Source organism: Plecotus auritus (genome assembly GCF_963455305.1).
Source record: "Plecotus auritus genome assembly, chromosome: 13".
Taxonomy (NCBI): domain Eukaryota; kingdom Metazoa; phylum Chordata; class Mammalia; order Chiroptera; family Vespertilionidae; genus Plecotus; species Plecotus auritus.
This window is the reverse complement of record NC_137779.1, coordinates 15,998,528-16,024,471: the sequence shown is the minus strand read 5'-3', so window position 1 is coordinate 16,024,471 and position 25,944 is coordinate 15,998,528. Positions and strand designations below refer to the sequence as shown.

The window sequence follows — 25,944 nt, the reverse complement described above, 5'->3', positions numbered from 1 at the left end:
GTCAGTGCTCATGCCACTTAGCTTCTGGGCCCTGAGTTTTAGGGGAATTCCAGCTCCCAGGGAGCTTCTGCCTTCTGTTCTCCACTTTAGTCAGGATCTGGCAGTCCGTCCACCATCTGGACCCAGAGTCACAGTTGCAGTCAGGTCAGAATTTAAGCTTGGGCACTGGATCATTTATGTTCCCGTCCCTGGATTGCTGTAAAGAAGGCCTCATTATCCAAAGTTTTTTTTTTGGCCTTTCTTCATTCCCCAGCTCCGTGGCAGGGCCACAGGGAGCAGCAGCTTTACCGTTTGTTAGGAGGGTGACAGCAAGGATGTTCGGGGAACCGTCCCCAAATGCTGGATGTGATTGTGCTTCCCTGTCTCCCTCAGTAGTTTATGCTTTGTTGACTGAGTTATTTATTTCGTCACGTGAACATTTATTGTCAGCCTGTGGCTGTAGTGACCAGACTGACTCAGATTTGCTCTGGTTACTGTAGAAAGTGGGTTCTTGGCCAAAAGTGGCTTTCTCTCCCTACAGTCTGTCTAAAGAGCAGCTCCCAGCCTCTAGAGCTTCCTTCTACCTGACCTAACCCTTCCTATTTATGACTCTCTCATTAGATCTCGTGTTGTGGTGACCATCAGTGCAAGTGGCTTCCAGCTCCCATGAACACTTTCTCCACCCAGACCCTGGCCCTGAATATCAGTTCTTGTCCCGGCGCCGTAGCTGCTCTCCGCTATGCCTGGGCCTCATGGCCTTGCGAATACAAACGGTGTCCCCTATACCACCCCAACAGTACCCTGCCAGCCCCTCCCTTCATTGCTTTTATTGCAAACCAGATGCCTGGACATCAGAGCAAGGCTGCTAAATGATTTAGTGCAGTAGGAGCAGATTTTAGACATAAGTAAATGACAACAACAACAACAAAAGATATAATTTTGATTCATTCACACCAACAGCTATTACTGTGTTGGCTGTTGGGTGTGTTTTTTTTAATTTGACAGTCTAAGGGAAAAGAGGTCAATGCCATGACTAAACAGTCAGGTATTGCATGTTTTAAAAATTAGATTTGGGCATTTAGGAGTTTAAATGATGACAACTGTTGCTTTTAAAGGAAATTAACAGAAAAACTTCATTGGGGAGTTCCCAGCTAGCCTGGGGCTGTTTCTATATTCTGAGAGGAGCCAGGGCTGGTAAGCAATGAAATGCCTGCCGTTTGTCCTCTAGCTGGGCTGGTGCCTGTATTGGACTCATGCCAAACTACAACCAAATTGTCATTCACTTCCGAAACAGCTAGCTGGCCCACATGGCCTTGAAGTTTCTTCCAACCCTCGTTTCCTCAGTTCTGGATGTAAGAGGACAGTGTTAGATGTTCCCTCCTAAGCCAAGTTCTGCTCTTGCAGTTCCAATAATGGTAATGTGGATGGTGAAAGCTAACAAAGCGGAACCATGTGTAGGCATTTGGGGAGGTGCGAGGCCAGCCTTGGGAATGAAGAGAAAGGTAAAGTGTAGTGAAGAAGATGCTCAGGCTTCCAGTAACAGGTCCTGGGGATCACCAGCTTAGAAAGCTGTCACATTGGAGGTCACTGAGGAGCAGTCAGGTCGTTAGAGATAATTATAAATCTCAGGCCCTGGCCAGCATTGCTCAATGATCAGAGCGTCCGCCCATGAACCCAAGGGTCATGGGTTCGATTCTGGTCAAGGGCACATACCTGGGTTATAGGTTCCCCGCCCCGATTGGGGCTTGTGCGGGACACAGCCAATTGATGTGGCTCTCTCACATGGATGTTTCTCTCCTCTCCTTCCCTTCCACCTCCCTTTCACTTGCTCTAAAATCAATGCAAAAAAATATCCTCCAGTGAGGATTTTTAAAAATATATATTTTATTGATTTTTTACAGAGAGGAAGGGAGAGGGATAGAGTTAGAAACATCGATGAGAGAGAAACATCGATCAGCTGTCTCCTGCACACCCCCTACTGGGGATGTGCCCGCAACCAAGGTACATGCCCTTGACCGGAATCGAACCCGGGACCTTTCAGTCTGCAGGCCGATGCTCTATCCACTGAGCCAAACCAGATAGGGCTCCTCCAGTGAGGATTAACAACAACAACAACAAAAAAGTGTCAGGCTCTTTAAAGGTAAGAGTTTTAACTATAAAACTGATAATCCAGATGGAAGAAAAAAGTGAGGCTGAAAGTGAAGCTACTTGATAAGTATTTAGAAAAATCATCCTATGGGGCAAATGCGAAAGAGGGCTCTTGTGTGTACTGTTAAGAATCAATGCTGTTTATTGGTTGATTAAAAACAGCTCACGGCTCTTGACAATTGTGTGTTGTCTATTATAAGTTAGAAATAAAAGTGTAAGTCACACATTGTTTGAAGGGATAGTGAGAAATGCTTCATTAGGCAATTTTGTCATGTGAACATGAGCATGTACTTATACAAACCTAGATGGGATAACCTACCGCTCCTGGGCTACAAGCCCATACAGCATGTTACTGTACTACTGTAGGCAGTTTTAACACAGTGGTATTTGTGTATCTAAACATACGAGAGGTACGGTAACAAAATGGTGTAAAGGTTAAAAAATGGTACATCTCTACAGGGCATTTACCATGAATGGAGCTTGCAGGACTGGAGTTGCTCTGGGTGTCAGTGAAGTAAGTAGTGAGTGAATGTGAAGGCAGGACATTATGTGCACTACTGTAACTTTATAAACACTGCACATGTAGGCTACTCTAAATGAATATATTTTTCAATAATAAATTAACCTTCGCTTACTGTAACTTTTTTACTTTATAAACTAGATAATTAAGAAGCTCAGGTTCCTTTCATCCCCCCAAAACTTAGAGCACACAGTGTGAAAAATGAGGATTAGGGACTGGATATATTAATGAAGTCATATAAAAGTTAATTTTTAACGGTTCAAAATTGAAAACATTCCGTGGGAACTCTGCTTATTTCTCAAATGAAATAACATTTTACTGTTTGAAAAATGGAATTTATAATCACTGTAGATGATTTGGATGCTAATAAAAAGTGTAAGCAAGTAAAAATCACCCCAAAATTCATCATTTGGAGAAAAACACTAATATTTTGGTGAACAGTCACTTGATTTGTTTGGGTCATATTTTACACACTACATTGGGTATTATTTTTAATCTGTTTTTCACTTATTCTAACAATAATTTTCCTGTGTAAATTGAATATAGATTTAGTGTGGAAACCCCATTTTATTTTTGTGGAAACCCCATTTTATTTTTTAAAAAATATTTTTATTAATTTCAGAGAGGAAGGGAGAGGTAGAGATAGAAATAGAAACATCAATGATGAGAATCATTGATTGGCTGCCTCCTGCACGCCCCCCACTGGGGATCGAGCCTGCAACCCGGGCATGTGCCCTTGACCATAATCGAACCCGGGACCCCTCAGCCCTCAGGTCAAAGCTCTTATCCACTGAGCCAAACTGGCTAGGGCGGAAACCCGATTTTTAAAAAAGTGGTTTTTTTATTGATTTTTTGAGAGAAAGAAATGTCTATCAGTTGCCTCCTGCACACACACACCCCAACTGGGGACTGAACCCGCAACCTGGGTATGTGCCCTGACCGGGAATTGAACTTGCGAACTTTCGGTGCAAAGGATGACTCTCAACCAACTGAGAGCCACAGTGGCCAGGGATGAGAACCCCATTCTTCAACTAATTTCCCATTAGTGGACATCTAGCTTTTTTCCAGTTTTTTACAGTATCACTAATACTGTGATAATTGTTACTTGCAAACATCACACCATACTTAATTTCCTTAGGGCCCTTAATGTGGAGTAACAGGTTTAGGGTAAAAATATTTAAAATTTTGATACCAACAGCTTTATCCTCCCAAGGGATCAACAGTTTACATTCCCAACAAGGCACAGTCCCATTTTTCATCTCATTCTCATTGATATTGCATGTTGTCAAATCCAAAAAATCTTGACCAGTTCAGTAGATGAAAAGGTATTTTTAAGTATAACAAGGCAGTGTTTTTCAAGTTTTTAAAAATGATCCATAGGAAAAACATTTGACATTCCATGTATCCCCATACATGTGAATGCATGTGTGATAGTTATATAAACACATATATACACATCATAATCAATACCAAAGTTTCAATCTTTTGACATGCAATGCATTCCAATATATTCTAATTATTTTATTTTAAAAGATGTACATCTTGACTCCCTAAGTTTAAGAACAGCAAATGGGTTCTTTCAGTTCTTGGAAGCTACAAAGTGAACTCTTTAATAAGCATAAACTGCACACTATTAAAAAAAATGTCTTCCTTAAAATGAGCCTCTCTTTTAATATGTTTTGCTCAAGCTGTAATGGAATGGAAAGATAATTTCTATCTGATAAAAATTATATCTGTCATTTCTGTGTAAGACAGATACATCCAGGCAACTTACAGACAAAAGAAAAATATTAAGACATTAACAGCTTTGAGTAAAATTTTACCCGATTTTCCATAATCCAAATTCTAATACTTAATTTTTGGACTGTAAAAGCTATACAAAATATAAAAAGACTATAATTAAGAATTATAAAATTAGAGAGAAACCAAGATGGCGGCATAGGTAAACACATAAACTGCTGCCTCGCACAACAATATCAAAACTACAACTAAAAGACAAAACGGACACCATCCAGAACCACAGGAAAGCTGGCTGAGTGGAAATTCTACAACTTGAAGAAAAGAGGAAAGCACATTGACACTCAGAGGAGCTGCAAAAGGCTGAGGTACGGAGACTTGCATGGGGAGAGGACGGGCGGCTGTGTACACGGGCGGCTGAGTGCATGGCTGGCTTTCTAAAGCAGGAGGGAGAAGGAAGATCCCGACTGCACTGAACTCCAGTCCTGGGTGAGACGCTGGGAAACCAGACTCATTCGGGGGGAATCTAGACTGTCAGGAAAAGAGAAAGCACACTGAGACTCGGGAGCTGCAGAAGGCAGAGGTCAGGAGGCGCGCGCAGAGAGGACTGACTGCTGAATGCATGGGAGGATGAGTGCGCGGCTGGCTTTCTAAAGTGGGAGAGAGACAGAAGCTCCCAACTGCGCTGAAACTCCAGTTCCGGGCAAGTTTCTGGGAACCCCGACTCATTCGGGGAGAAACTAGACTGACTGGCAGCGGGCAAAACTCGAGGGTGGCTTTCTCTCAGAGGTGCTTGCCGAGGGTGGCTTTCTCTCAGAGGTGATTACCGAGGGACACTGAGATCCAGGGGCCTCATAGGGCAGGGCTGACAGGAAACCAAGGCTCTCTGCTCTGCCCTGAAACTCAGCCCCATCCAAACTGAGCACAGAGGCTGTTGCAATTTTGCAAGTCTTATCTCATAAGAGTGTCTCCAGCACAGAAGTTTTCCCAGCATAGACACAGCTGATCCTCACAGCCAATTGGCCTGGAGGTCAATTCCTCCCAGTGATACCAACAACAATCAAGACTTAGCTACAACAAGGCTGAGCACACAGCCCACAAAGGGGTGCACCAAGAGTGTCCACCTCAGGTAACTGGGGAGGCTGAGCCACTGGGCCCTATAGGACACCTAGCACACAAAGCCATGTTATCAACACAGGGAAGCAGCCAAAATGCGGAGACAAAGAAACAGGTCACAAATGAAAGAAATGGAGGAAAGCAAACGACTGGATATAGAGTTCAAAACCACCATTATAAGGTTTTTCAAGAATTTCCTAGAAAAGGCCGATAAATTTAGCGAGACCCTCGAGGATATGAAAAAGGACCAACTAGAAATTAAACATACACTGACTGAAATAAAAAATATTATACAGAGACCTAACAGCAGACTAGAGGACCGCAAGAATCAAGTCAAAGAGTTGAAATACAAAGAAGCAAAAAACACTCAGCTGGAAAATCAAAAAGAAAAAAGAATCTAAAAATTTGAAGATAGTGTAAGGAGCCTCTGGGACAACCTCAAGCGTACCAACATCTGAATTATGGGGGTGCCAGAAGAAGAGAGAGAGCAAGATACTGAAAACCTATTTGAAGAAATAATGACTGAAAACTTCCCCTACCTGGTGAAATAGACTTATAAGTCCAGGAAGTGCACAGAACCCCAAACAAAAGGAATCCAAAGAGGACCACACCAAGACACATCATAATTAAAATGCCAAGAGCAAAAGACAAAAAATATTAAAAGCAGCAAGGAAAAAGCAGTTAATTACAAGGGAGCATCCATACGATTGTCAGGTGATTTCTCAACAGAAACTATGCAGGCCAGAAGGGAGTGGCAAGAAATATTCAAAGTGATGAATAGCAAGAATCTACAACCAAGATTACTCTACCCAGCAAAGCTATCATTCAGAATTGAGTGTCAGTTAAAAAGCTTCACAGATAAGAAAAAGCTAAAGGAGTTCATCACCACCAAACCAGTATTATATGAAATGCTGAAAGGTATTCTTTAAGAAAAAGGTAAAGATAAAAGTTATGAACAACAAATACATGTCTATCAACAAGTGAGTCTAAAAATCAAGTGAATAAAAAATCTGATGAACAGAATAAACTGGTGAATATAATAGAATCAGGGGCATAGAAAGGGAGTGGACTGACAATTCTCGGGGAAAGGGGTGTCGGGGGTGCGGGAAGAGACTGGACAAAAAGCGTACACCTATGGATGAGGACAGTGTGGGGGAGGTAAGGGCAGAGGGTGGGGTGGGAACCGGGTGGAGGGGAACTATGGGGGGGAAAAGAGGAACAACTGTAATAATCTGAACAATATTTATTAAATTAAAAAAAAAGAATTATAAAATTAATGTTTCTTGCTCCTGATACTTTATAGTGACATGTGGCGTGCTCTCAACACTGCTGGGCCCCTCCCTCTGCTAGGCAGATTCATTCTTATAAAATTTGAATCCCATTTGCGTTGACCCTGGTTAGCAGTTACGAATTGTAGCACAGTAACAATCCAGTTTTCACCACTCCTTCCCCAATCTTCTACTTCTGGGGTCCTTTTGTTCCTGCCATTCCAGCCAGCCCTGGTACTAAGATGGATCCTCACTGGGATGCCCTCGCTGCCCATCCAACCAGCTGCTGTGGTCAGGATGAGGTGATGTGGTAAGCCTCCACCTTAATGCCATAAGCAAGGTCCAGACAATTAAGTCACACTGAGTGCAGTTATTACATGGTTAATGAAATGACAGGGTGAGTCTGTTACGGAGGCTGGGAGCCAATCCCCAATCCTTTCTAAATTTGTGTTATCATGCAGTTTCAATGTACTTAGTTTTAAAAGCACCTTCTCCAATAAGAAATCACAAAGAGGATGTAGAAAGTGTTAAAGATAACCTTTTGATCCCCTCCAAGGGCATGTAAATGTGAAGAAATGGATGGAGTGTGCCTTGGGCTGGACTCTCCAGCTTGAGGATGAGCAGGATTTGATTTTGATGACACCGACACAAAAACAGAACAGCCATTTCCAGTGCAGGGGCTGGGACTTAACATTCCTTGAACTAGGATCAGAATCAAGGGTAGAAGGTTGTCGGGGTATTACTTCTTTATGAGTCAGCAGCCATCTCTCACTCTGGTTAATAAAGGACTTAAGTTTACTCGAGGCAGAGCTAAGCAAAACAGGTCATATCCTGATGACAAGATGAAAATAAGCAGAATTGTCAAGAGAAATTTATTACTAAAAATAAAGCAGGTGAAGTTTTTCTCAGGGAAAACTGTCACCATGGGAACCTCCACGACAACATGTGTTAATTTAATCTTCACTTTTAAATTGCTGCCTCTTTCCATATATTTTAAGTTGTAGTTGAAGTTAAAATCATCATGATGAAAATGATGTGGTATCTGATCCCTTCTCGTTCAATCTGAAGACTGCGTTGGGCTGCACTGCGATGGAGACTTCAAGTGCTGTAGGTGGTCATCTACCAAGGGTTCATCTGTCAGGAACATGGGCTGGTAAGACACAAAGGCTGTAGGCTGAAGCTCCGGGAGGTCCAAGGATCCTGGGGGGAAAATTCCTTAAGTTTCAGTGTTGCCTAGAAATCTCAGGAGGCTGATCAGATACATATATGTTCCTTCAAATCCTTAACATGCTTGCATCTGTCAGCCCAATTTCTTCCTTGTTGGGTAAGATAGGACAGATATTTACTTTTACAAGATATTTACTTTTACTGTGGCTGAAGTAGATTTAAGTGACTTGCCTAAGGCTATGTAGTATATTAGGCAGAGTGTGAATTTTAATTGTTTTTTTATTTCCAGTTCAGAGCTCTCCCTATGATCCCAGTGTCAATCCCAATTGTTCCTTCCATTTATGGTAGAGAATCCATGGAACAGAGGCAGGACCAAGGCCTTGACCTGATCCCCTTTATCCCACTTAGTCCTGCATCGTAAACTTTCCCCTGGAGTTCCGCTCAGGTCTTAACCTCAGTAGAAAATGAGAAACCCTAGTTTCTCGTTGGGCCCTGCCTTACTCTGATCACAGCTGTGCCCTGTGACTTCTGTGGGGACTGCTGGAGAGCTACACAGGGCAGCAGGTCCTCCTGGCTCAGGACTCTCCAGGACTGGGCCAGTGAAAGCCTGAATCACTTACTGCCCAGACATCTGGGAACTCAGCTATGAATGAAGAGGGCCTAAATATGGAAAACCTTCAAACCAGAAAGGTATTAAAAGACTAGAGGCCCGATGCATGAAATTCGTGCAAGGGGCTTGGCCCTCGCAGCCCCGGCTTCATCCGAAAGGTCGTTTAGCTGTCCGGTCTAATTACCATATTACACTTTTATTATTATAGATACCTTGTAGAATGGGATCACTATGATCTTCATCAAAGGTCTGTCTCTGAAAGGCTTCAAAGCTTATAGCTGCATCATTCTCCAGCAGTCCTTGGGGCAGCTGCCCATCTCCAGGTTTGCACACATCATATTTCACCCACTGGTAACTGCAGGATCAAAGGGGATCATTAGCAAGAGCTGTCTGTTAGCCACAGCCCATTCTTTCCTCCAATGGGATCAGGCATTTTTTTCTGTAGCTCTCTCCAATATGTTTCTAATAACATATTAACTAAAAAAAAAGAAACTTTCAAAAGATAGAAAGGCCTCTTTAGTGACACATTATTTTGCAGATTTCCTTTGCTGTCATGGTACACACAAAAAGTGACAATTACAGTACATGGGGTACTGGCTTCTGCTTCCCTGTCCAGAGGCTACGGCAATACTGAGGCACGGTAGTCAAGGAACAAGCATGCTGTGCACAGAAGCAGCTCAGTAAATGTACAAATAAACCAAACAGTTTAGGTCCCTGGGCCGCTGATCATGGAGCGTCTCTCAAGGGAATGGATTTGATCACACTTACTTGACACATTTTCGAGCTCCTGGACAACTCTGGATCAGGTTGTGGATGGTTGGATGAGAAAACCCAAAAAAGTCAGCTCCAGATGGAAGCAGGTTAGACATTAATTTCCCCCTAAATAGGAAAGGGAGAACTTTAATCCGAGCGCTTAGAGGGAGATGAGAATGGGTTTAGGGATGGAATGTGGGCATGAACACCCAGAGTAAGCTTTCTTGACTTGGACACTCTGGAGACTAGCTGCTAAGACATCTGAAGGATGAAAGGAACCATTTGATAAAATAGGGATCTCTGCTCATTAAAAGCAAGAGAAAAAGTCTCCCCCTACCAAAGTGATCTTTTTTTGTCTTCAAGCTGCTGGTCAACTTACATAGTAGCACTTATGGCCTTGAGCAGTTCTGCATGACAGGCGTTTGCAGAAGAGCTGACAATGGCATTCTGAGGGTCATCTTCAGGAACGATTTCAAACTGAGAAAGATAAAGGAGCATGAGAACACTTATCAAGGAAAAAGTAGTAGAGAGGAAGTCATGCTACTCCTGTAACTGTTCTTTACTCTGGGACATGAAGCTGATGTATACCGTACCAGTAGGTGAGTACAATTTCTTACAGTGCCATTTAAAATTCACACAAATCAAAGAAAACAAAGTCCTTCAACTGTCTCAATTCTATACTCCTGGCCTGACTGCTCTCCAGAGGTCAACACTTAATTGGTTACATGCCTTTCCAGACCCCTTTCTATCTACTTACACCTATAAGTACAAATGCAACTGGTATCTTAAAAACAAGTGAAATCATTCTCCATATTCTCTAACAACATCTAAGAGGAGTATAGGCCATTTTGACTGCAAACCCCCATTTCAATTTCTGTATTTTTTAAATTGCAAAATACCTTGACTATTTATTAAAAAACTGTTAAATCAAAATTATACTAATACGAATTTTTGCCAAGAAAGTATTTTTGTAATAAGGGCTATCCAACTTAATTCCTCGACCAGTTTTCTACAAAGTTCGATAAATTTTTGCGAAGAGAAATACCTGAGGCTGCGCACCACCATCCTTGATCTGACAGGTATACAGACACTTCTGGTCTGGGCACTTCACGCTGGCATATATTCGAGTACTGCAGTAGCCCACAGGGTAGATGGCACTCTCGTCATGGAAGCCAGGTCGGTCGGTGATGATCTATAAAAAAGATTCCCCCAACCTGCAGTTGAGGTCACTGGAGAATTCAGAGGTCCACAGGTAGCCTTTGGAACCACTTTGGGGCTGCAAAGAGTGACTCAAGTCACACAGAAAGAGTGTAGGCTATGTTGCAGACAAAACCGACCTGGTCCTAGGGACTGGAGATTTTCTGGGGTTGGTCTGGAACAGCAAGGGGCTGCTACTAGTGGGAAGAGGGAGGGAGGGCTCAACCCCATTCCCATATTTCTGATTCGCCTCTCTATATATCGCTGGTCTCACTCACCTCCCCCAGGCTATATACTGTTAGACCCCCCAGTCCGATGGGGAACACAGGCCGTCCTGAGGGATCCAGGGCAATGGGCTGAACCAGCTTGCGAGCACCTCCCTCCATTTTCTTTTTCTTGGATGTTTTCTTCAGAACTGAAACGCAAATCTGGGGTCACCCACTTTAGGCCCCTCCCAATGCTAAGGGGAAGGGAAAACTTTACATGTAAGTGCTAAGAGCAATAAGCCAATCCTGGTTCTACACACTCACTGAATGGGCACATGGGACTTTTCTCCAAAGCTCTGAGTATCTTTCTAACCCACCCACCTAGCAGTAACCACTTTTAATATTACTGCTTAGGGCCTAAAAACCTTTTACTTTTAAAAATACATATGTTATTGATTTCAGAGAGGAAGGGAGAGAGAGATAGAAACATCAATGAGGAGAAAGAATCGTTGATTGGCTGCCTCCTACACGTCCCCCTACTGGGAATCAAGCCTGCAACCCCAGCATGTGCCGACTGGGAATCTAAATGTGACCTCCTGGTTCATAGGTCAACGCTCAACCTCTGAGCCACACCAGCCAGGCAAGCCTTGTACATTTTAAGGCCTCTTACTTCACTTTTAAAGATCAGAAATTTCCCAAGCCAGCAGTGTGCTCTAAAGGCCACGTCGGTCATTTCTCTGCGTCTAGGAAAGACAGAACTGAAGGCAACCCAGAGAGTTGGGGATAGGGAAGAAGGTGGAAGCCTTACTGCTCCCTTCGCATTTGACCAGGTCTAAATGGAACTCTTCCACTCAAAGTGGCTCTGATCCACTTGTTTTTCACAGGCTATTAGGACTGCTTAAGGACCGTTTAAGGATATCTGTGTGGCTGTGTGTGTCTACCAGTTAGTATCAGGTCGTTGTCAATAATTGCTGAGCCACTGGTGCAACTGGTATGTCCTCCAAGGTACCTTCCAATTTGTTGTTCTCTTTGCCTTTTTCTTTTTTCTCCTTCTTGGATTTCTTCCCAAATGGTTCCTCAGCCCCAGTGCTAGGCCCGGAACTGGCCCCAGCTCCCTGCAGAGTTCCCACAGAGCTGGCCACCCCATAAGCCAGGGGCAAACTGGAGCTGTGAGCCGGAGTGGCAGGCGGCACTTCCCCTTCAGTCAGAGCCTGTAGCTGCAGGAGCTTCTTCAGCAGGTACCTGAGGTGGGAAGAAGAGGAAACAGATGTATGAACTTCCCTTTCATAACAGGTCAGTATTTTAAGTTCTGGGGAAGCCAGAACTATATATAAAGATTAATATATTCATAAAGATAACATTCTTATTGGACCCTGAAAATAATAAAGTTCCAGAGGGGAATACTCAAGGAGCCAAGGATAAAGAATTGCAGTGTATCTCTTTGCATCTGGAAGGTATCAGGCTTCTGAAGGGCATATACCATGAATTGCATATGTATATATACTCATTGTGCTTTGCACAGAGTAAATATTTTCAGAATAAGAGAGTTTCTTTTATAATGGTGGAGTTATAATTAGATTACTTATTAGTTGGAGCAAGAGGGCTTTATCAGAGAGATAAATAGAGGAGCTGTCTCATCAGTATTGATCTAACACTACCTGAGTAAACAGGAACCAATACCACAGGTCGTAGGTTTCTCTATACTTGATCAGGGGCCAACGAGCTGTGCAATGCACAAAACTCCCACTGGAGAAAAATCCCCAGAGTAATAACACCGTATCAATCACCAAAACTGAGGTTCTGAACACAAAACGAAGTCAGCTCACCGTCTTTCTTCTTTTGCTTTAAGAAATTTTTCCTCAAGACGAGCGATTTCATCACAAATAGCAGCATTTTCCTTAAAAAAAGAAACATATATATATAATCACATAAAATGAATAAAAGATCAAAGTATTATGCTGGGAAGAAGAGTTCTATTTCAAACCAAAGAAGTCTTGGTTGCTAGATAAGGAAGAACTATTCTACTTGCAAACTATAAAAGAACCTAGATAATGGTAGAGTCAGAGTAATTATAGAATTTATCAAAACGGGTATCTTTGAGTAAAAAGGGGGCACTATTAATGATTATACTAGAATATGGGAAACTACTAGAGGTAGGGTCCCTAGGCCTGGCCGGCAATCAGGGCTGATCTGTGGGGCCCCTGCTGGCACCGCCCCCCACCACTGCCACTAGTCACCTCCTTCTGTGGGGCGACTGGTGGGGTGATGCGGGGACGCCCGCTGGCACCTGCCTTGGCTTGTCTAGGGCCTGCGGGCTGGGGTCAGCATCTGTGTTGAGCGTCTGCCCCCTGGTGGTCAGTGCGCATCATAGCTACCAGTCTTCTGCTGGTCATTCTGCTGTTTGGTCAATTTGCATATTAGGCTTTTATTATATAGAATGGGTGTTCTAGGCAAACCAAGATGTACAGTCATCCTAAGTAGGGTAGCCTTTAGCAGAGAAAAGGGAATACTGCTTAAATCCACAGATGCTTAAATTCAATCCATAAAAATATGAATATCCATTCCCGAGTACTTTCACTTTGAGGGGCTTAGAAAACCAACCTAACCCAAAGCATCCCGTGCAATATGAATCCTAGAGAGAAAAATGGGATGGAACAAAATCAACTCCAGTATGTAAAACGCTTAAACTTCCTTATCCAAGTATTGTCTGTCTGTACTGATGACTCAATCTGTTTCCCAAGCATCATTCATTCATTCGTTCGTTCAATCCTGAAGGGAATGCTCCAAGCTGGACATTCCACAAGGCGGGACCTCAGAGAATTCTGAATGTTCAAAACAACAGCCCTTTTCTTCACAAAACTTTCATGTAATACTTAATGGAACCAAAGTCCTTCTAATAACATAGGCTCCAAGCTTTATGTGCCTTTGACAAGTAGGGGAGAGAAAAAAAAATAAGGTATCAGATCCTCTTAACCTGACTTTTCTTATTTCTCTCCAGTGTACACAGCAAGTGCTAAATAAATGTTTTGGGAATGAATGTGCTAATTTCCAAACCTTTCCTTATGCTTCCAAAAAAAGCTGAGAGATTTTCCAAGTTTTTGGTAGAAGAGGTAAGGTGGTGATTCAGAAGTGGGAGGACCGTTGAGGACGCCACTCCTATTTCCAAACACTGAGGCAAGCTTGAGCGAGCCAGAACATTGTAACATTGTAACACCACGTGTGGCTGGCAAACCAGTTCATTCCTTCATTCAGTACACCCAGTGTCTACAATAAAAGGAGGGCAGAAACACTTGGGAGACCCAAAAGAGGTTACAAGGGGTTGTTATTGAACGCTTCATGTATGTATCTGTTTCGGGAAGGGGTACCCGGTGCTGAGGAAATAGGATGGGTGGTGGAAGCAATGAAGAAACTAGAATCGCGGTGTCTAAGTTGGTTAGGGCTCTGACACAGCGCCCTTAAGCACATCATCTCTCTGGGCTTCGATGTTATTTTTTAAAAAGTGCCCCATTCTCAGGATTCTCTTGAAAACCAAACGCATTTCCAAGAGTTTTGCGGTTATAATGATACTGGCTAAAACTTACGGACACATCGAGATACCAAACCCTTTCCTTTCCTCATTTAATCTTCACAACCTCGCAGGGTAGTTATTCAATCTCACAGACAAGAAACAGGATTACAGAAATAACGTGATCTGTCCAAGGACACAGGGCTACCGAGAAGCCACGTATACTGCAAAAGCTAACACTAGATTACCACTGCCTCTCCATGAAGGGGACGGTTTGGGAAAACATTTCGCGAGTTCGGGTGTCGAGGCGAAGGGCCGAGCGGCGTGAGACTCACAAACACCGTGGCTTTGGCGGCTTTACGCAGCCGCAGGTACTTGAGCCGGTATTTCTCGTTCTGGCTCCGCTTCGGGAGCTTTTTCATCCTGGCCTTGAACGGCGGCGCGGCCCGCGGCGAGGGGGCGAAGCCGCCCAGCAGGCTCATGGCCCGGCCCCGCTGCGGGGCCTCCCGGGTTCGGCGGGCATCGGCGTCCGGCCGAGGGGCGGTGGGGCGCCCGCTTCGGCGGGTCTGCGCTGGTGGAAGTGGGTCCAGAGGAACCAATTTCTCCAGAACGCTCCCGGCGCGCGCTAGGCCAGAATCCACTACTCCAGGCGACACCTCCCGTCTCCGCAGCCGCCTAGGAAGTAACCCCGCCCGGAAGTTACGTCACGTCACCGACTAACGTAAAGCACGGCGCCGGCTGACGTAACCCTCAGTCACTCGCGACAGCGTGCGTAGCAGAGAAAGGTGAAGGTTGGGCTGAGGCAGGAACCGGCGGAAACACTCCCAGCGCGAACCTCGGCCTCCCGCAGCCCACGGCTGTCAACACCAGCTTTTACACTTGGTACCCGCAATCTTTCAGTTATGGCATAGTAGTTTTACATATTTATTTCCACGTTGTTTGACTTTGGTCCTCAATTGCTGCAGAGATCATCTTCGGGCACAAAGCTTTTTCCATACAGGATTTAGAGGCTGGGTCTGTGTGCTCCAAACATTGTAATGTTATCAAGCAGCTCATTAGGTCACTTATTTATTCAGAAGAATATGTAGTTCTTACTAGGACAGAATGTTTAGGAAACTTATTTAAGAGGGAGAGCCAAACAGATAAAAGGGCAATATTAATACAGTGGAGTCAGTTTTATCTCAGGCAGGTAGTGGATGATATGGCAGCAATCAGTTAGGGAAGGCTTCTTTTTTTAAAAAAGTATTTTTATTGATTTTAGAGAGGAAAGGAGAGGGAGAGAGAGAAAGAAACATCAATGATGAGAGAGAATCACTGAGCAGCTGCCTCCTGCACACCCCACACTGGGAATCGAGCCCATGATCTGGGCTTATGCCCGGACTGGGAATTGAACCGTGAACTCCTGGTTCATAGGTCGATGTCCAACCACTGAGCAACCCCAGTTGGGCGGGAAGGCTTCTTGAATGTGCCCAGGCTGACTCAAGAGAGAGGAACAGGAGGGCATCTTGGGCCCTGGGGACAGCATATTCTAAGGCTTAGCATCGTAAGAAGCATAGAAAATGCAAGTAGTTGATTAGAACGAAAGATGTACCTGGAGAGGGGCAAGAGGACTGAAGGGGTAGGGCAGTATTTGGATCGCAAAGGGTCTTGTGTACCAATCTGAAGAGTTAGACTTTTACCAATGACAATAGGAAGCCATTAATGAATGTTTATGTGTCAGCCCCTTTGCTTGTTTTAGGTAAACTTACCCAAATTTGTCAGGAACAACATATTTTTTCTACATATCCATATGAAAAAGGGTAAAATAATGTGCACCTTTAAAAATAAATATCAAATGAGAGATAGTAGATATTGTGGGCTGAGTATGGCTTTTGGAGTCAGATAAGGTTCCATTAAATACAGGCACAGGGATGGGAGTGATCAGATAAGGTGGGGTGATGAGTCAGGAGAGAGAGACGGGGATCACTAGCATTTTACTTAAGTGGTTGCTCTTCAGCGGTTGGCTCCCAGTGGATGTATAGTCTCCCTGGGTTATGACAAGCACACCTGTACCCATTAAGAGTGTGAAGGAGTCCACAGCCTAAAATTCCAGCCCTTGGTTAAGTGAGTCCCTGATTTAAATGATGGAAAGGTGTATCTGCACGCCTCACGGCTCCAGCCATGGCTGGTGCATGGCCCAGACCGTTTTGCACTGTCCTTAAGCCCCAAGAGCATGTTGCAAGTTCCTGCCATCATTTTCTCCTGCCCACTCTGCAGGCCGCAGGGGCCTGGCCAAGTTTGCTGATTTTCACCAAGCAAGCTGGGCATTCTCCTAGGGTTTCAGGCCGCAACAAAGTGTTCCCAGGGATTTCATATCTATTTTTGTCTTTTGTTTTCTTCTTTGGATTTCATATCTGTATTCTCTTACCAGCTTACCCCACTGCTGAGTACATATCCTTGAAGGGCCATGGAGTACATATAGAGAGAAGAACCTGCCTGCATAGAATGTCTATACTTTAATTTTAGTTCCGGCTTTTTCCCCTTATATTGTGCTCTAGATCTAATTTTTTAGTTCTTTGACTCTTCAGCTCTAATTTTCAGATTTGTTTCCATGTGTTGATTATATCTTCTCACCTTTAGGATAACACGCTACAGGATATATAATTCAGCTGAATCCAAGCATAGCCATTCTAAAGTAGATATATATATTTTTTATGATAGTGTGTGAGGCTTGTGAGGAAGGAGAAAGACTTTTACCCGTAAAATTTCTTGCTCTATGGTTTCTTTTTTCTTTTTGTTTTAATGTATCTTTTTTTAATTGATTTCAGAGAGGAAGGGAGAGGGAGAGAGATAGAAACATCAATGATGAGAGAGAATCATTGATTGGCTGCCTCCTGCACATCCCCCACTGGGGATAAAGCCCGCAACCCAGGCATGTGCCCTTGGCTGGAATCGAACCTGGGGCCCTTCAGTCCGCAGGCTGACGCTCTATCCACTGAGCCAAACCAGCTAGGGCGCTCTATGGTTTCTTAACTATGGGTTTTCATCACTCACCTGGCGAGTGAGGTGTTTAGGTTTTGAGGGTTCTAAGCCAGCTAATAAAGTCATGAAATCGACCACAGTGTCAATATTGTGCTTCTGGGTGGTCGTGTCCTTCAACACACATAAAACACTCAACCAGCTAAAAGAGATGAGCTCAGAGATGTTGGCTCGGAGGAAAAGGAGGATCACGTTGAGGTCATTGATGGGGCACCCCAGCATCTTCCTGCTGAGGAGGTCAAATGCTGGGAGCATCTCATAGATGGACAGGAGCCGTTTGTCCCACCGACATAGCCGTGTGAGGTTGTAGATGATCACTGGCACCAGGAGGGTGTATATTGCTAGAATGGAGAGACTAACAATCTGGAAAACAGACAGGGAGGTCAGTCTGCAGGTGATGAGATCGGGGATGTAGGTCTCATCGCTTAGCAGCTCTGTCTTGACAGAACAACTGAATTCCTTTTGGAAGAAGACATCCAGGTGGAAGTGGCCCAGGTACAGGTAGGTGGCTGAGGTGAAGAGGAGCAAGAGGGAGTTCCTCAGGAGGTAGGTAGCCACGAGCGAGTGTGAGCGCTGCTTACATGCCAGGTACCGCTCCAGCAAGGGGAACTCAAAGTATCGTTCTCTTCGGGCCCTGGGCAGGGGAAGAGAGGAGGCCAGGTTAGGAGGGCCCATTGAGAACTGTATCCTGAGGGAGCCATGTGGGGAAGTAACAGACTCTGTGTATCCAACATGGCATTCTCAACCATGACCTGCCTTCTCAGAGCATAACCACCCTCCCCCCAAAAGGAGGTAATAAGTAAGCACATCTTCATTCTCCAAGCAATGAGTGCAATGCAGTAAACCCAGTGAATGATCAATGAGTAATAAATTGCCACAATGGATTTCTGCCCAGCAAGGCAGAATAAACCTCTAAGCAGAAGAAGTGGGATCCTTAGGAAGCAGTAAGGCTTATTAGCACTGCACTGGGAGTCTAAATAAGCCTATTCTGGTTGTTGGTCTGAATACTCTGTGATTTTTATACCAGTTCATTTAGTTTATTAAAATAAATGTGCACCCTCGCCAGTTTGGCTCAGTGGATAGAGCGTTGGCCTGCAGACTGAAGGGTCCTAGGTTCGATTCCCGTCAAGGGCACATGCTGAAGTTGCGGGCTCGATCCTCAGTAGGGGTCGTGCAGGAGGCAGCCGATCAATGATTCTCTCTCATCATTGATGTTTCCATCTCTCCCTTTCCCTTCCTCTCTGAAATCAATAAAATATATTTTTTTAAATTCCTTAAAAATAAATGTACTAGCAAGTACTTGTTGAGAGCTGTGCTATTCAGGTATATGTAAACCAGTCTGTTCTGAAGGAGCTTACAGTCTGGCTTGTGGGAAAGAGGCAGATAGGCTACGCATACATGAAATAAAAATAGCACCTGGTTTGTTGTTAAAATGATGACTACAAACCATGCTAGTTGTAAATTAGAAGAGAGGATAACCGTAGGGGCTGGAGTGTTCAGAAAACACTGAACATATATTTATGGAGAATATTGCCTTAGACTTGGCCTTCACGAGATAGGTAGGTTTCAGAAAGAGTGTGTGCATAATCCTGAGACAGAATATGGTTTCAAATCTTAGCTCAACCATCTTCTTGTGGGGCCCACCCTGGCCATTCTATTTAAAACCGTACCACTCCACAGCCTCCCAGCTTTCCTGACCACCCCCTTACCCTGCTCTACTGTTTTTCTTACACCACTTATTTTCTACCATATAATTATGTGTTATGATTATTCGCTGTCTGTCTTCCCTTGATAGAATATAAGCCCACATGGGGAGGTGTAGCTTTGTCTCTTCCCTACCTCTGCCCCCCAGCACACACATGGACACACATCTAAAGCGCCCAGAACAGCCTGGCCAGTGTGACTCAATGGTTGAGCATTGACCTATGAACCAGGAGGTCATGGTTTGATTCCTGGTCAGGGCACATGCCCGGTTTCAGGCTCAATCCCCAGTAGGGGGCATACAGGAGGCAGCCAATCAATGATTCTCTCTCATCATTGATGTTTCTCTCTCTCCCTCTCCCTTCCTCTCTGAAATCAATAAAAATGTATTTAAAAAAAGAAAGAAAAAGTAGTTGGTGGCAGTGTATGTAGAGGGCCTTGGAAGAATATTGGGGGGAATGTGGATATTTTTCTGTATGCCTGAGGGGAGCTATTGGAGGTTTCTGAGCAGGGAGTGGTATATGAAGTCGTTTTTAGAGTGATTAATCCCTTTCTGATTTTGTTCATCTGCAAACTGGAGGCAGAGTCCGTTCTCCTCTCCCTGTACACAGGTGGTAGGAAGTTAATGAGAGGAGGTGTTGACCACTGTGCACTCTTGAGAAGGATGGTATAGAGCAGGGGTGGGGAACGTCTGACCCTTGGGCCATATAAGGCCCAGGAAATCATTTGATCTGGCCCTGCTAAGGCATTAGGGGTGAGTTAAATGTTTGAGCAAATACAGCAGGCTAATTTTTAAGCTGATAATTTTGTACGGCCCGTGAATGATGTCATAAATATCCAAATGGCTTTTGGCAGGAAAAAGGTTCCCCACCCCTGGTATAGAGGCTGGTTTAAACATGACCTCACCGATATCACTTAAATGCCGGGAGGAGCCCTTCAGAAAGGAGTGGAAGAGACGACTCACTTTTCCAGCTCATCCCAGAAAACATGCGGGTCCGAACTCTTGTGCCGGATCTTCACCATGTGCTGCACCAGGCGGATGGAGCGGTTATAGGATTTGTCCAGTTCGCTGATGATGAACAGCAGGTCTGAGCTGAGGGCCGGCGCGGCTGCATACTGCCACAGCAGAACTGGCAGGTACATGGCCACAGCCAGGGCCAGCAGGGAGTAGGGGAGGGCCTGCGGGACGAGAGTGAGCTGAGCAGAAAGGCCCAGGGTGGAGAGAGTTCTGAGTGAAGGGCCCCTGCCTCAAAGGGGAAGGAGATACCAGAGGCCCAGGACCTAAAGCCGAATACAGTGAGGCCCGGGAAAGAAGGGATAGTGGGTATCTAGGCTCCTCAGCTCCACTTTTCTGATCTGGGGTCTGTGTAGGGTCCCAGGAAGGAGAGAGGCAAGAGGCAGAAAGAGAGGGAGAGAGGAAGGAAGGGGTAAGAGAGGGATCAGGAATGGGGTGGGTAGAAAGGACTCCCCATTCCCCATGCATGTTAGCCTTGTAAATTGTCATAACTCCATAATGTTATGAGCTAACCAGAAATCGTGGCCAACAGTGGTCCTGGCATCTCAGGGGAGTGTGTGTGAAAGAGAGAGAGAATGTGTGAGTTTCTGAAAGGCATATTAGACGACGAGAGAAAACTAGAACCTTTTCACACCTGTTTTAAAAAACAACATTCCTTAGAAACTGTCTTCACTTGTAGAGATTTTACTCTTTTCTGACATAGAATTCCCTCTGGACTCTCTTGAACTTGTTGCCATCCACATCCGGCTTTGACGTTTCCAGGGACAGAGACCTGGTGAATCTCTGCATTAAGTCTGGTTTGTCTGGGTCCTGGAACTAGGGTATTTTAAGGCCTTGTAAATTGTCATAACTACAAAATGTCACGAGTGACTTCTGATTCAGCGTTGTGAATTGGACATTTATGTAACTTCTGCTCCCTCATAAAACCACTCTGGAACAGCAGTGAAGGGATCAAAAAGACACAATCCTGTAAGAACTAAGAAAACAGGAGAGGAGCCCTAGCCGGTTTGGCTCAGTGGATAGAGCGTTAGCCTGCAGACTAAAGGGTCCCAGGTTCCATTCTGGTCAAGAGCATGTGCCCGGGATGCAGGTTCGATCCCCAGTAGGGGGCATGCAGGAGGCAGCTGATCAATGATTCTCATCATTGATGTTTCTATCTCTCTTACCTCTCCTTTCCTCTCTGAAATCAATAAAAATACTTAAAAAAAGAAAAAAGAAAATAGGAGAGGAGATAAGAACAACAAAATGTTGAACTGAAAAGCAGTTGTGTGACGAAAGATACCAGCCTGTGGGTGGATGGGAGCTGAGGCAGGAGCAAGCAAGCAAGCTGTCTTCACTACAGAATCAGAAAGGCCCCGGAGTTAGGGATACCGGGTACATCTGAAAGGGGCTGCCAGTGGGGCTGGGAACAGGGATATTGAGAAGCCAGCCCTGCAGATCCTTTCTGCAACATGATGCATTCAGGGAGGACCTGGTCCCTCCCCTGCGGAAGGCTGTGGTTCACTTCCCAGAAACGGAGAGATTCTGCGCTTGTGGTCCATTCTGCAGGGAACCACACTGAGAACGGGGGAAGCTAAATGAATACTGAATGCTGTGACCCACATCTGGTTCCCAGAGGGTTGGCAGCTGAGCTTGATATCAACTCCACCCTGCCCCCTGCACACAAATTAGGATAGAATCATTCTTCTTGGGAAAACTGACCAGCCCAAGAGAAAGGATTACAGACGCTGACATTTGAGGTTTTCGCAATGAAATGGCCCAAGGCAGTGGTCGGCAAACTCATTAGTCAACAGAACCAAATGTCAACAGTACAACTATTGAAATTTCTTTGGAGAGCCAAATTTCTTAAACTTAAACTTCTTCTAACACCACTTCTTCAAAATAGACTCGCCCAGGCCGTGGTATTTTGTGGAAGAGCCACACTCAAGGGGCCAAAGAGCCGCATGTGGCTCGCGAGCCACAGTTTGCCGACCACGGGCCCAAGGGATCTCCTTAAACTCAGGGCTGCTGGCCAACGAGCGTCATCCATCAGCACAAAACTCCCAATTAGATAAAAGTGGGAAACCCAAGATCGCCAGTCATTGGATGAATGCCTGAAACATGAGTCCGTGACCAACGTATGAAAGTGGAGGGGTGGGGAAGAGACAAGAGAGAATATAGTGATGCACCCCAGCCCCACCCCACTCAGTCGTGAGGCCGGCCTGATGGAGCGGGGCCCACGTTACCTTGTGAGGCCAGAGGGATTTCAGCTGGTACCGACCAGGCTCATCCTGTTGGTGGTGAACCAGCGAGTCCCAACAGGAACTGTCCACATAGGCGGCCTGCCGAGCGCTGAAGTTACTGGGCGAGAAGCAGCTGATGGGAGACCCTGGAACAGGAACACGGCTTTGAGGAAGCCCTGAGTTGGAGTGAGGAACAGGAATCCAGGGGACACGCATCTAAAACCTTCTAGGAGGCACCTCCACAGCTCTGCCAATTTGTGTACCTGGCAGGCACTTCCTTCTTCCCGTGCCCCAGTTTCTGGGTTTGGCAAGCCTGTGCCACTGTCGGACGGGCAAGGCTGGACAGCACTCTACTCTTTGATTCAGGCCTGCCCATGACTGACTTGCCTTTGATGTCTGCCAGTTTTTTGCTCTCTGAGCTCTCCCTGGACTCCCAGACAGGCAGGCAGCAGGGGGTCGGGGTGGGAGGTGCGGTGAGAGTGTGTGTGTGGCGGGGGGGAGGCGGACGGTCCCTGCACTCTCGCAGCTTGGCACCAGAAGGTTGCAGTTTCATGATGACATCTCCTTTCTCAGAGAGCTGACACCTGGGTTCTAACATTTAGAGGATGAGTTGCCGGGACTTCTGAGCCCCAATCCAGAGGAAAGGTGGAGGAGTGGTGGTGGAAGGAAAGTGGGCTTGGAGGGAGAATGTCTCGTTTTTGGTTGTCCCATCATTCTCTAGACAGAGGCAGAAATGGGACCCAGTACTTCTTCCCATCTGCGGGTAAATGAAGAGGCAGTGGGAGTCGACACACTTCCCTGGGAAATGTAGTAAGGTAATCACACAGCCAGAAAAGAAAGCCAGAAACCCCAGTTCAGGGGAAGTCCACCCTCTCTTCAGTAGAGGTGGCAGACTTGCTGAGTTCATCCGTCATCTATGAGACTACATACATATGTTTGTTAATGTGTGTGTGGAGAGGAATGAGTGGATTTATTCACCTATGATGTTCCAAGCTCTGTCAGGCACCTAACATAAGTTCTTAAGTCAGTAACCCTGGAGGTAGGGAGTGAAAAGAAAGCTCCAAGGAGGTAAGAGACTTATCAAAAGCATGGATGGCAAAAACCTTTAGAAGTCCTAGGTCCTGCCCAGCGGGTGTGGCTCAGTGATTGAGCATTGACCTATGAGCCAGGTCACGGTTTGATTCCTGATCAGGCCACATGCCCAGTATGTGGGCTTGATCCCCAGCAAGGGATCATGCTGGAGGCAGCCAATCAATGATTCTCTCTCATCATTGATGTTTCTATCTCCCTTCCTCTCAGAAATATATATGAAGTCCTAGGCCCTGAAGAGATTATGAGGCCCCCTATCTCCCTCATCCATAGAAAATCAAAATAAAAGTTTAATTATTGCAATTCCATAAAATACATGAATACTGAAATTTAAACAAAATCTTTTTTAAAATATTTTTTTATTGATTTCAGAGATCCCCTACTGGGGATTGAGCCCACAAACAGGGCATGTGCCCTGACTAGGAATTGAACCGTGACCCTTCAGTTGCTCTATCCACTGAGCCAAACCAGCTAGGGCGAAACGAAATCTTTTTTATTGCAAAATTTTGGAAATGACTTTCAGGAAATGTTGGTGCCCCTGCTTTGCTGGTGCTCTAAATGCATGCTACCCAGCCTGCTGGGTAATCCCCAGGCCAATCATATCACCCAGACAATGTGGGAGCTGCCTTGCATCAGAACCCCTGTGAGGAGTGAAAGACCCAGCTGGTGTTGCTCAGTGGTTGAGCATCAACCTATGAACCAGGAAGTCACGGTTTGATTCCTGGTCAGGGCACAAGCCCAGGTTTCCGGCTCGATCCCCAGTAGGGGGCGTGCAGGAGGCAGCCAATCAATGATTCTCTCGTTGATGTTTGTATCTCTCCCTCTCTGAAATCAATAGTATGTACATATATTGAGAGAGAGAAAGAGAGAGGGAGGGAGGAGAGAAAGTGGAGTCTCCTATATACTGGGTCTGGGAAGCCACTTACCAGAGGAGAACTCCTGGGCAAAGGCCAGGGACATCAGCAACAAGGGGAAGCCCACGGCTACGAATTTGACTATGCGATCCAGGGGGAGTTCCAGGCGCAGTCCTTGGAGGCGGGGGCCCCTACGGTCAGGCAGCAGGGCGTCTGATAGCATGTACTCCGCAGCTGTGTGTGCAAGCGACATGATGCTGCTGAGCTTTGGGGTGCAGAGGCGGCAGGAGGGGTCCCAGGATAGTAGAGTGAGGAGATGGCAGCTGCAGGCAGCTGGCTTTGAGCAGATAGAGTCTGCAGCCCCAGCCTCTCGGACATCTGTGCCAGGAGCAGGCGCTGGTTCTCTAAATAACTGGCCGGCCCCTGAGCCAGACACCTGGTAATTAGAGGGAGGCCTAGTGTAGTGGGTCCTCACTAGAGGAGGGTCGGGTGTCAGCGGGGGCTGGTGTCAGGCTGCTCTCTGGCTTGTCCTGGAGCCGATGGAGGTCCGTGGCTTTATGCTGCCCTCTTATTAATAAAGTATTTTTAGTGCGGTGGTGGAGAGAAGGCGGGCTGCGAGGCCAGGCCTCCCATGTAATTGGTGTGGAATTTGGGTGGAGAGTGCTTAATTGTGTTGAAGGTTCTCATTTTGTGGTTTGGGGTGGAGATAGGGACCCCAAGACTCAGCTGGGATTACTACTACTACGTAGTATTCTTTGTCCCAGTGATGAGATTTGCTTTGGTCTCGGGCTCTGTCTCAGAAAGGACTTAGTATTTGGTGTTAAATTTGCTTCCATATATTTACAAATTATTTTTTATTTTTTATTTTTTTTAGCCTTCATCAGTTCTTTAGAAAACTGAGGGATGGGTGGCAGTGTTGAATAGTGGAAAGTAGTGACCTTTGAAATTTGGCGGGGAAGGCTTCCACGGGAGACCTAGTAGTACTCATTTTTATTGTGTGATTTGGCCAGGAGTCTCATCCGTCAAATGGCATGATGTTGTACTCTTACAAGATAGAGAGGATTGGTTGAGAGTATTGTAGGTGAAGGTATTTTGTAAAGTGTAGGGTAAATATCAACTCTTATTTCCATCTGGTGGGGTTGGGTCAGTGGGGCATAGGGCATCTGCCCTGAGAGGCCCCGACTTTGGCCTTCACACTGGTCCCCTTTGGCTGTGGCCTTCTCACAAGGCAAAGAGTCCATGGGGCCAAGGAGATGCACCCACTCAGAGTCTACCCTAGACCACTCTTCTGGCACCTGCGACGCTGTAATTCCGTGCCCAGATGGCCCCAGCCTGTTCCCAGGGCCCATGCAGGCCTTTTCTTGGGTGTACCCTCTCCTGGACACATCTTGCTGCTGGCGTGCACCCCTAGGACGAAGGAAAGGCTCCTTGAGGGAGTTGTATGGAATTTAGAAACCCAGGATGCCCACACATGCAATTATGAGGCTTCTTGCAATGTGGGACTTAGCCGTGTTGGGAAGAAGGGACCTGGGAGGATTATAAATTTAAATCTGACATTCAGATCATTATGAAGGGGTGTGTGTGTCTAAATATGTCAAGGTAGGGAGATAGAATGTATTTTATTTAATAGTTTGCTAGCTTTATTTATAACATTTAAATTTTTAGATATATGATATGTGGGCCTCTATTTGAACTGTTTTTCCTGGGCTCACAAATGTTTGGGTTGGACCTGTCTCTCTCCCCATCCCCAGGCTAGAGGCCAGCTCTGATTCAGAGCTGCCCAGTGTGTGCTAACTGGAGTGACCCGGGCATGGGAGCAAGAAAAGGGATCCTTTATTT

General features: G+C 45.5%; 3 protein-coding genes across 3 annotated transcripts in view; 1 reads left to right on the top strand and 2 right to left on the bottom strand.

Annotated features, from left to right (window-relative positions):
- Positions 1-3,032, top strand: part of SIAE (sialic acid acetylesterase) — a 44,808-nt gene extending 41,776 nt beyond the window's left edge. Inside the window, exon 10 of the mRNA XM_080650080.1 lies at positions 601-3,032. Coding sequence (XP_080506206.1) covers positions 601-852 — 252 coding nt within the window. The 3' untranslated portion in view covers positions 853-3,032. The remainder of the gene's footprint in view (positions 1-600) is intronic.
- Positions 3,033-7,626: 4,594 nt separating this feature from the next.
- TBRG1 (transforming growth factor beta regulator 1) lies at positions 7,627-14,924 on the bottom strand. Its single transcript, XM_080649836.1, has 9 exons — positions 14,542-14,924; positions 12,528-12,598; positions 11,711-11,943; positions 10,774-10,910; positions 10,344-10,490; positions 9,678-9,775; positions 9,314-9,424; positions 8,758-8,900; positions 7,627-7,968 (listed from the first exon to the last, which is right to left on the bottom strand). Exons 1-9 carry the CDS (start codon positions 14,686-14,688, stop codon positions 7,826-7,828), a joined length of 1,230 nt encoding a protein of 409 aa, XP_080505962.1. The 5' UTR covers positions 14,689-14,924; the 3' UTR covers positions 7,627-7,825.
- Positions 14,925-17,218: 2,294 nt separating this feature from the next.
- On the bottom strand, positions 17,219-24,358 carry PANX3 (pannexin 3; the record flags this gene model as incomplete). The annotated part of the gene is made up of 4 exons (XM_080649906.1): positions 17,219-17,858; positions 19,890-20,104; positions 22,166-22,308; positions 24,178-24,358. 4 exons carry the CDS (start codon positions 24,356-24,358, stop codon positions 17,219-17,221), a joined length of 1,179 nt encoding a protein of 392 aa, XP_080506032.1.
- Between the last annotated feature and the right edge of the window lie 1,586 nt (positions 24,359-25,944).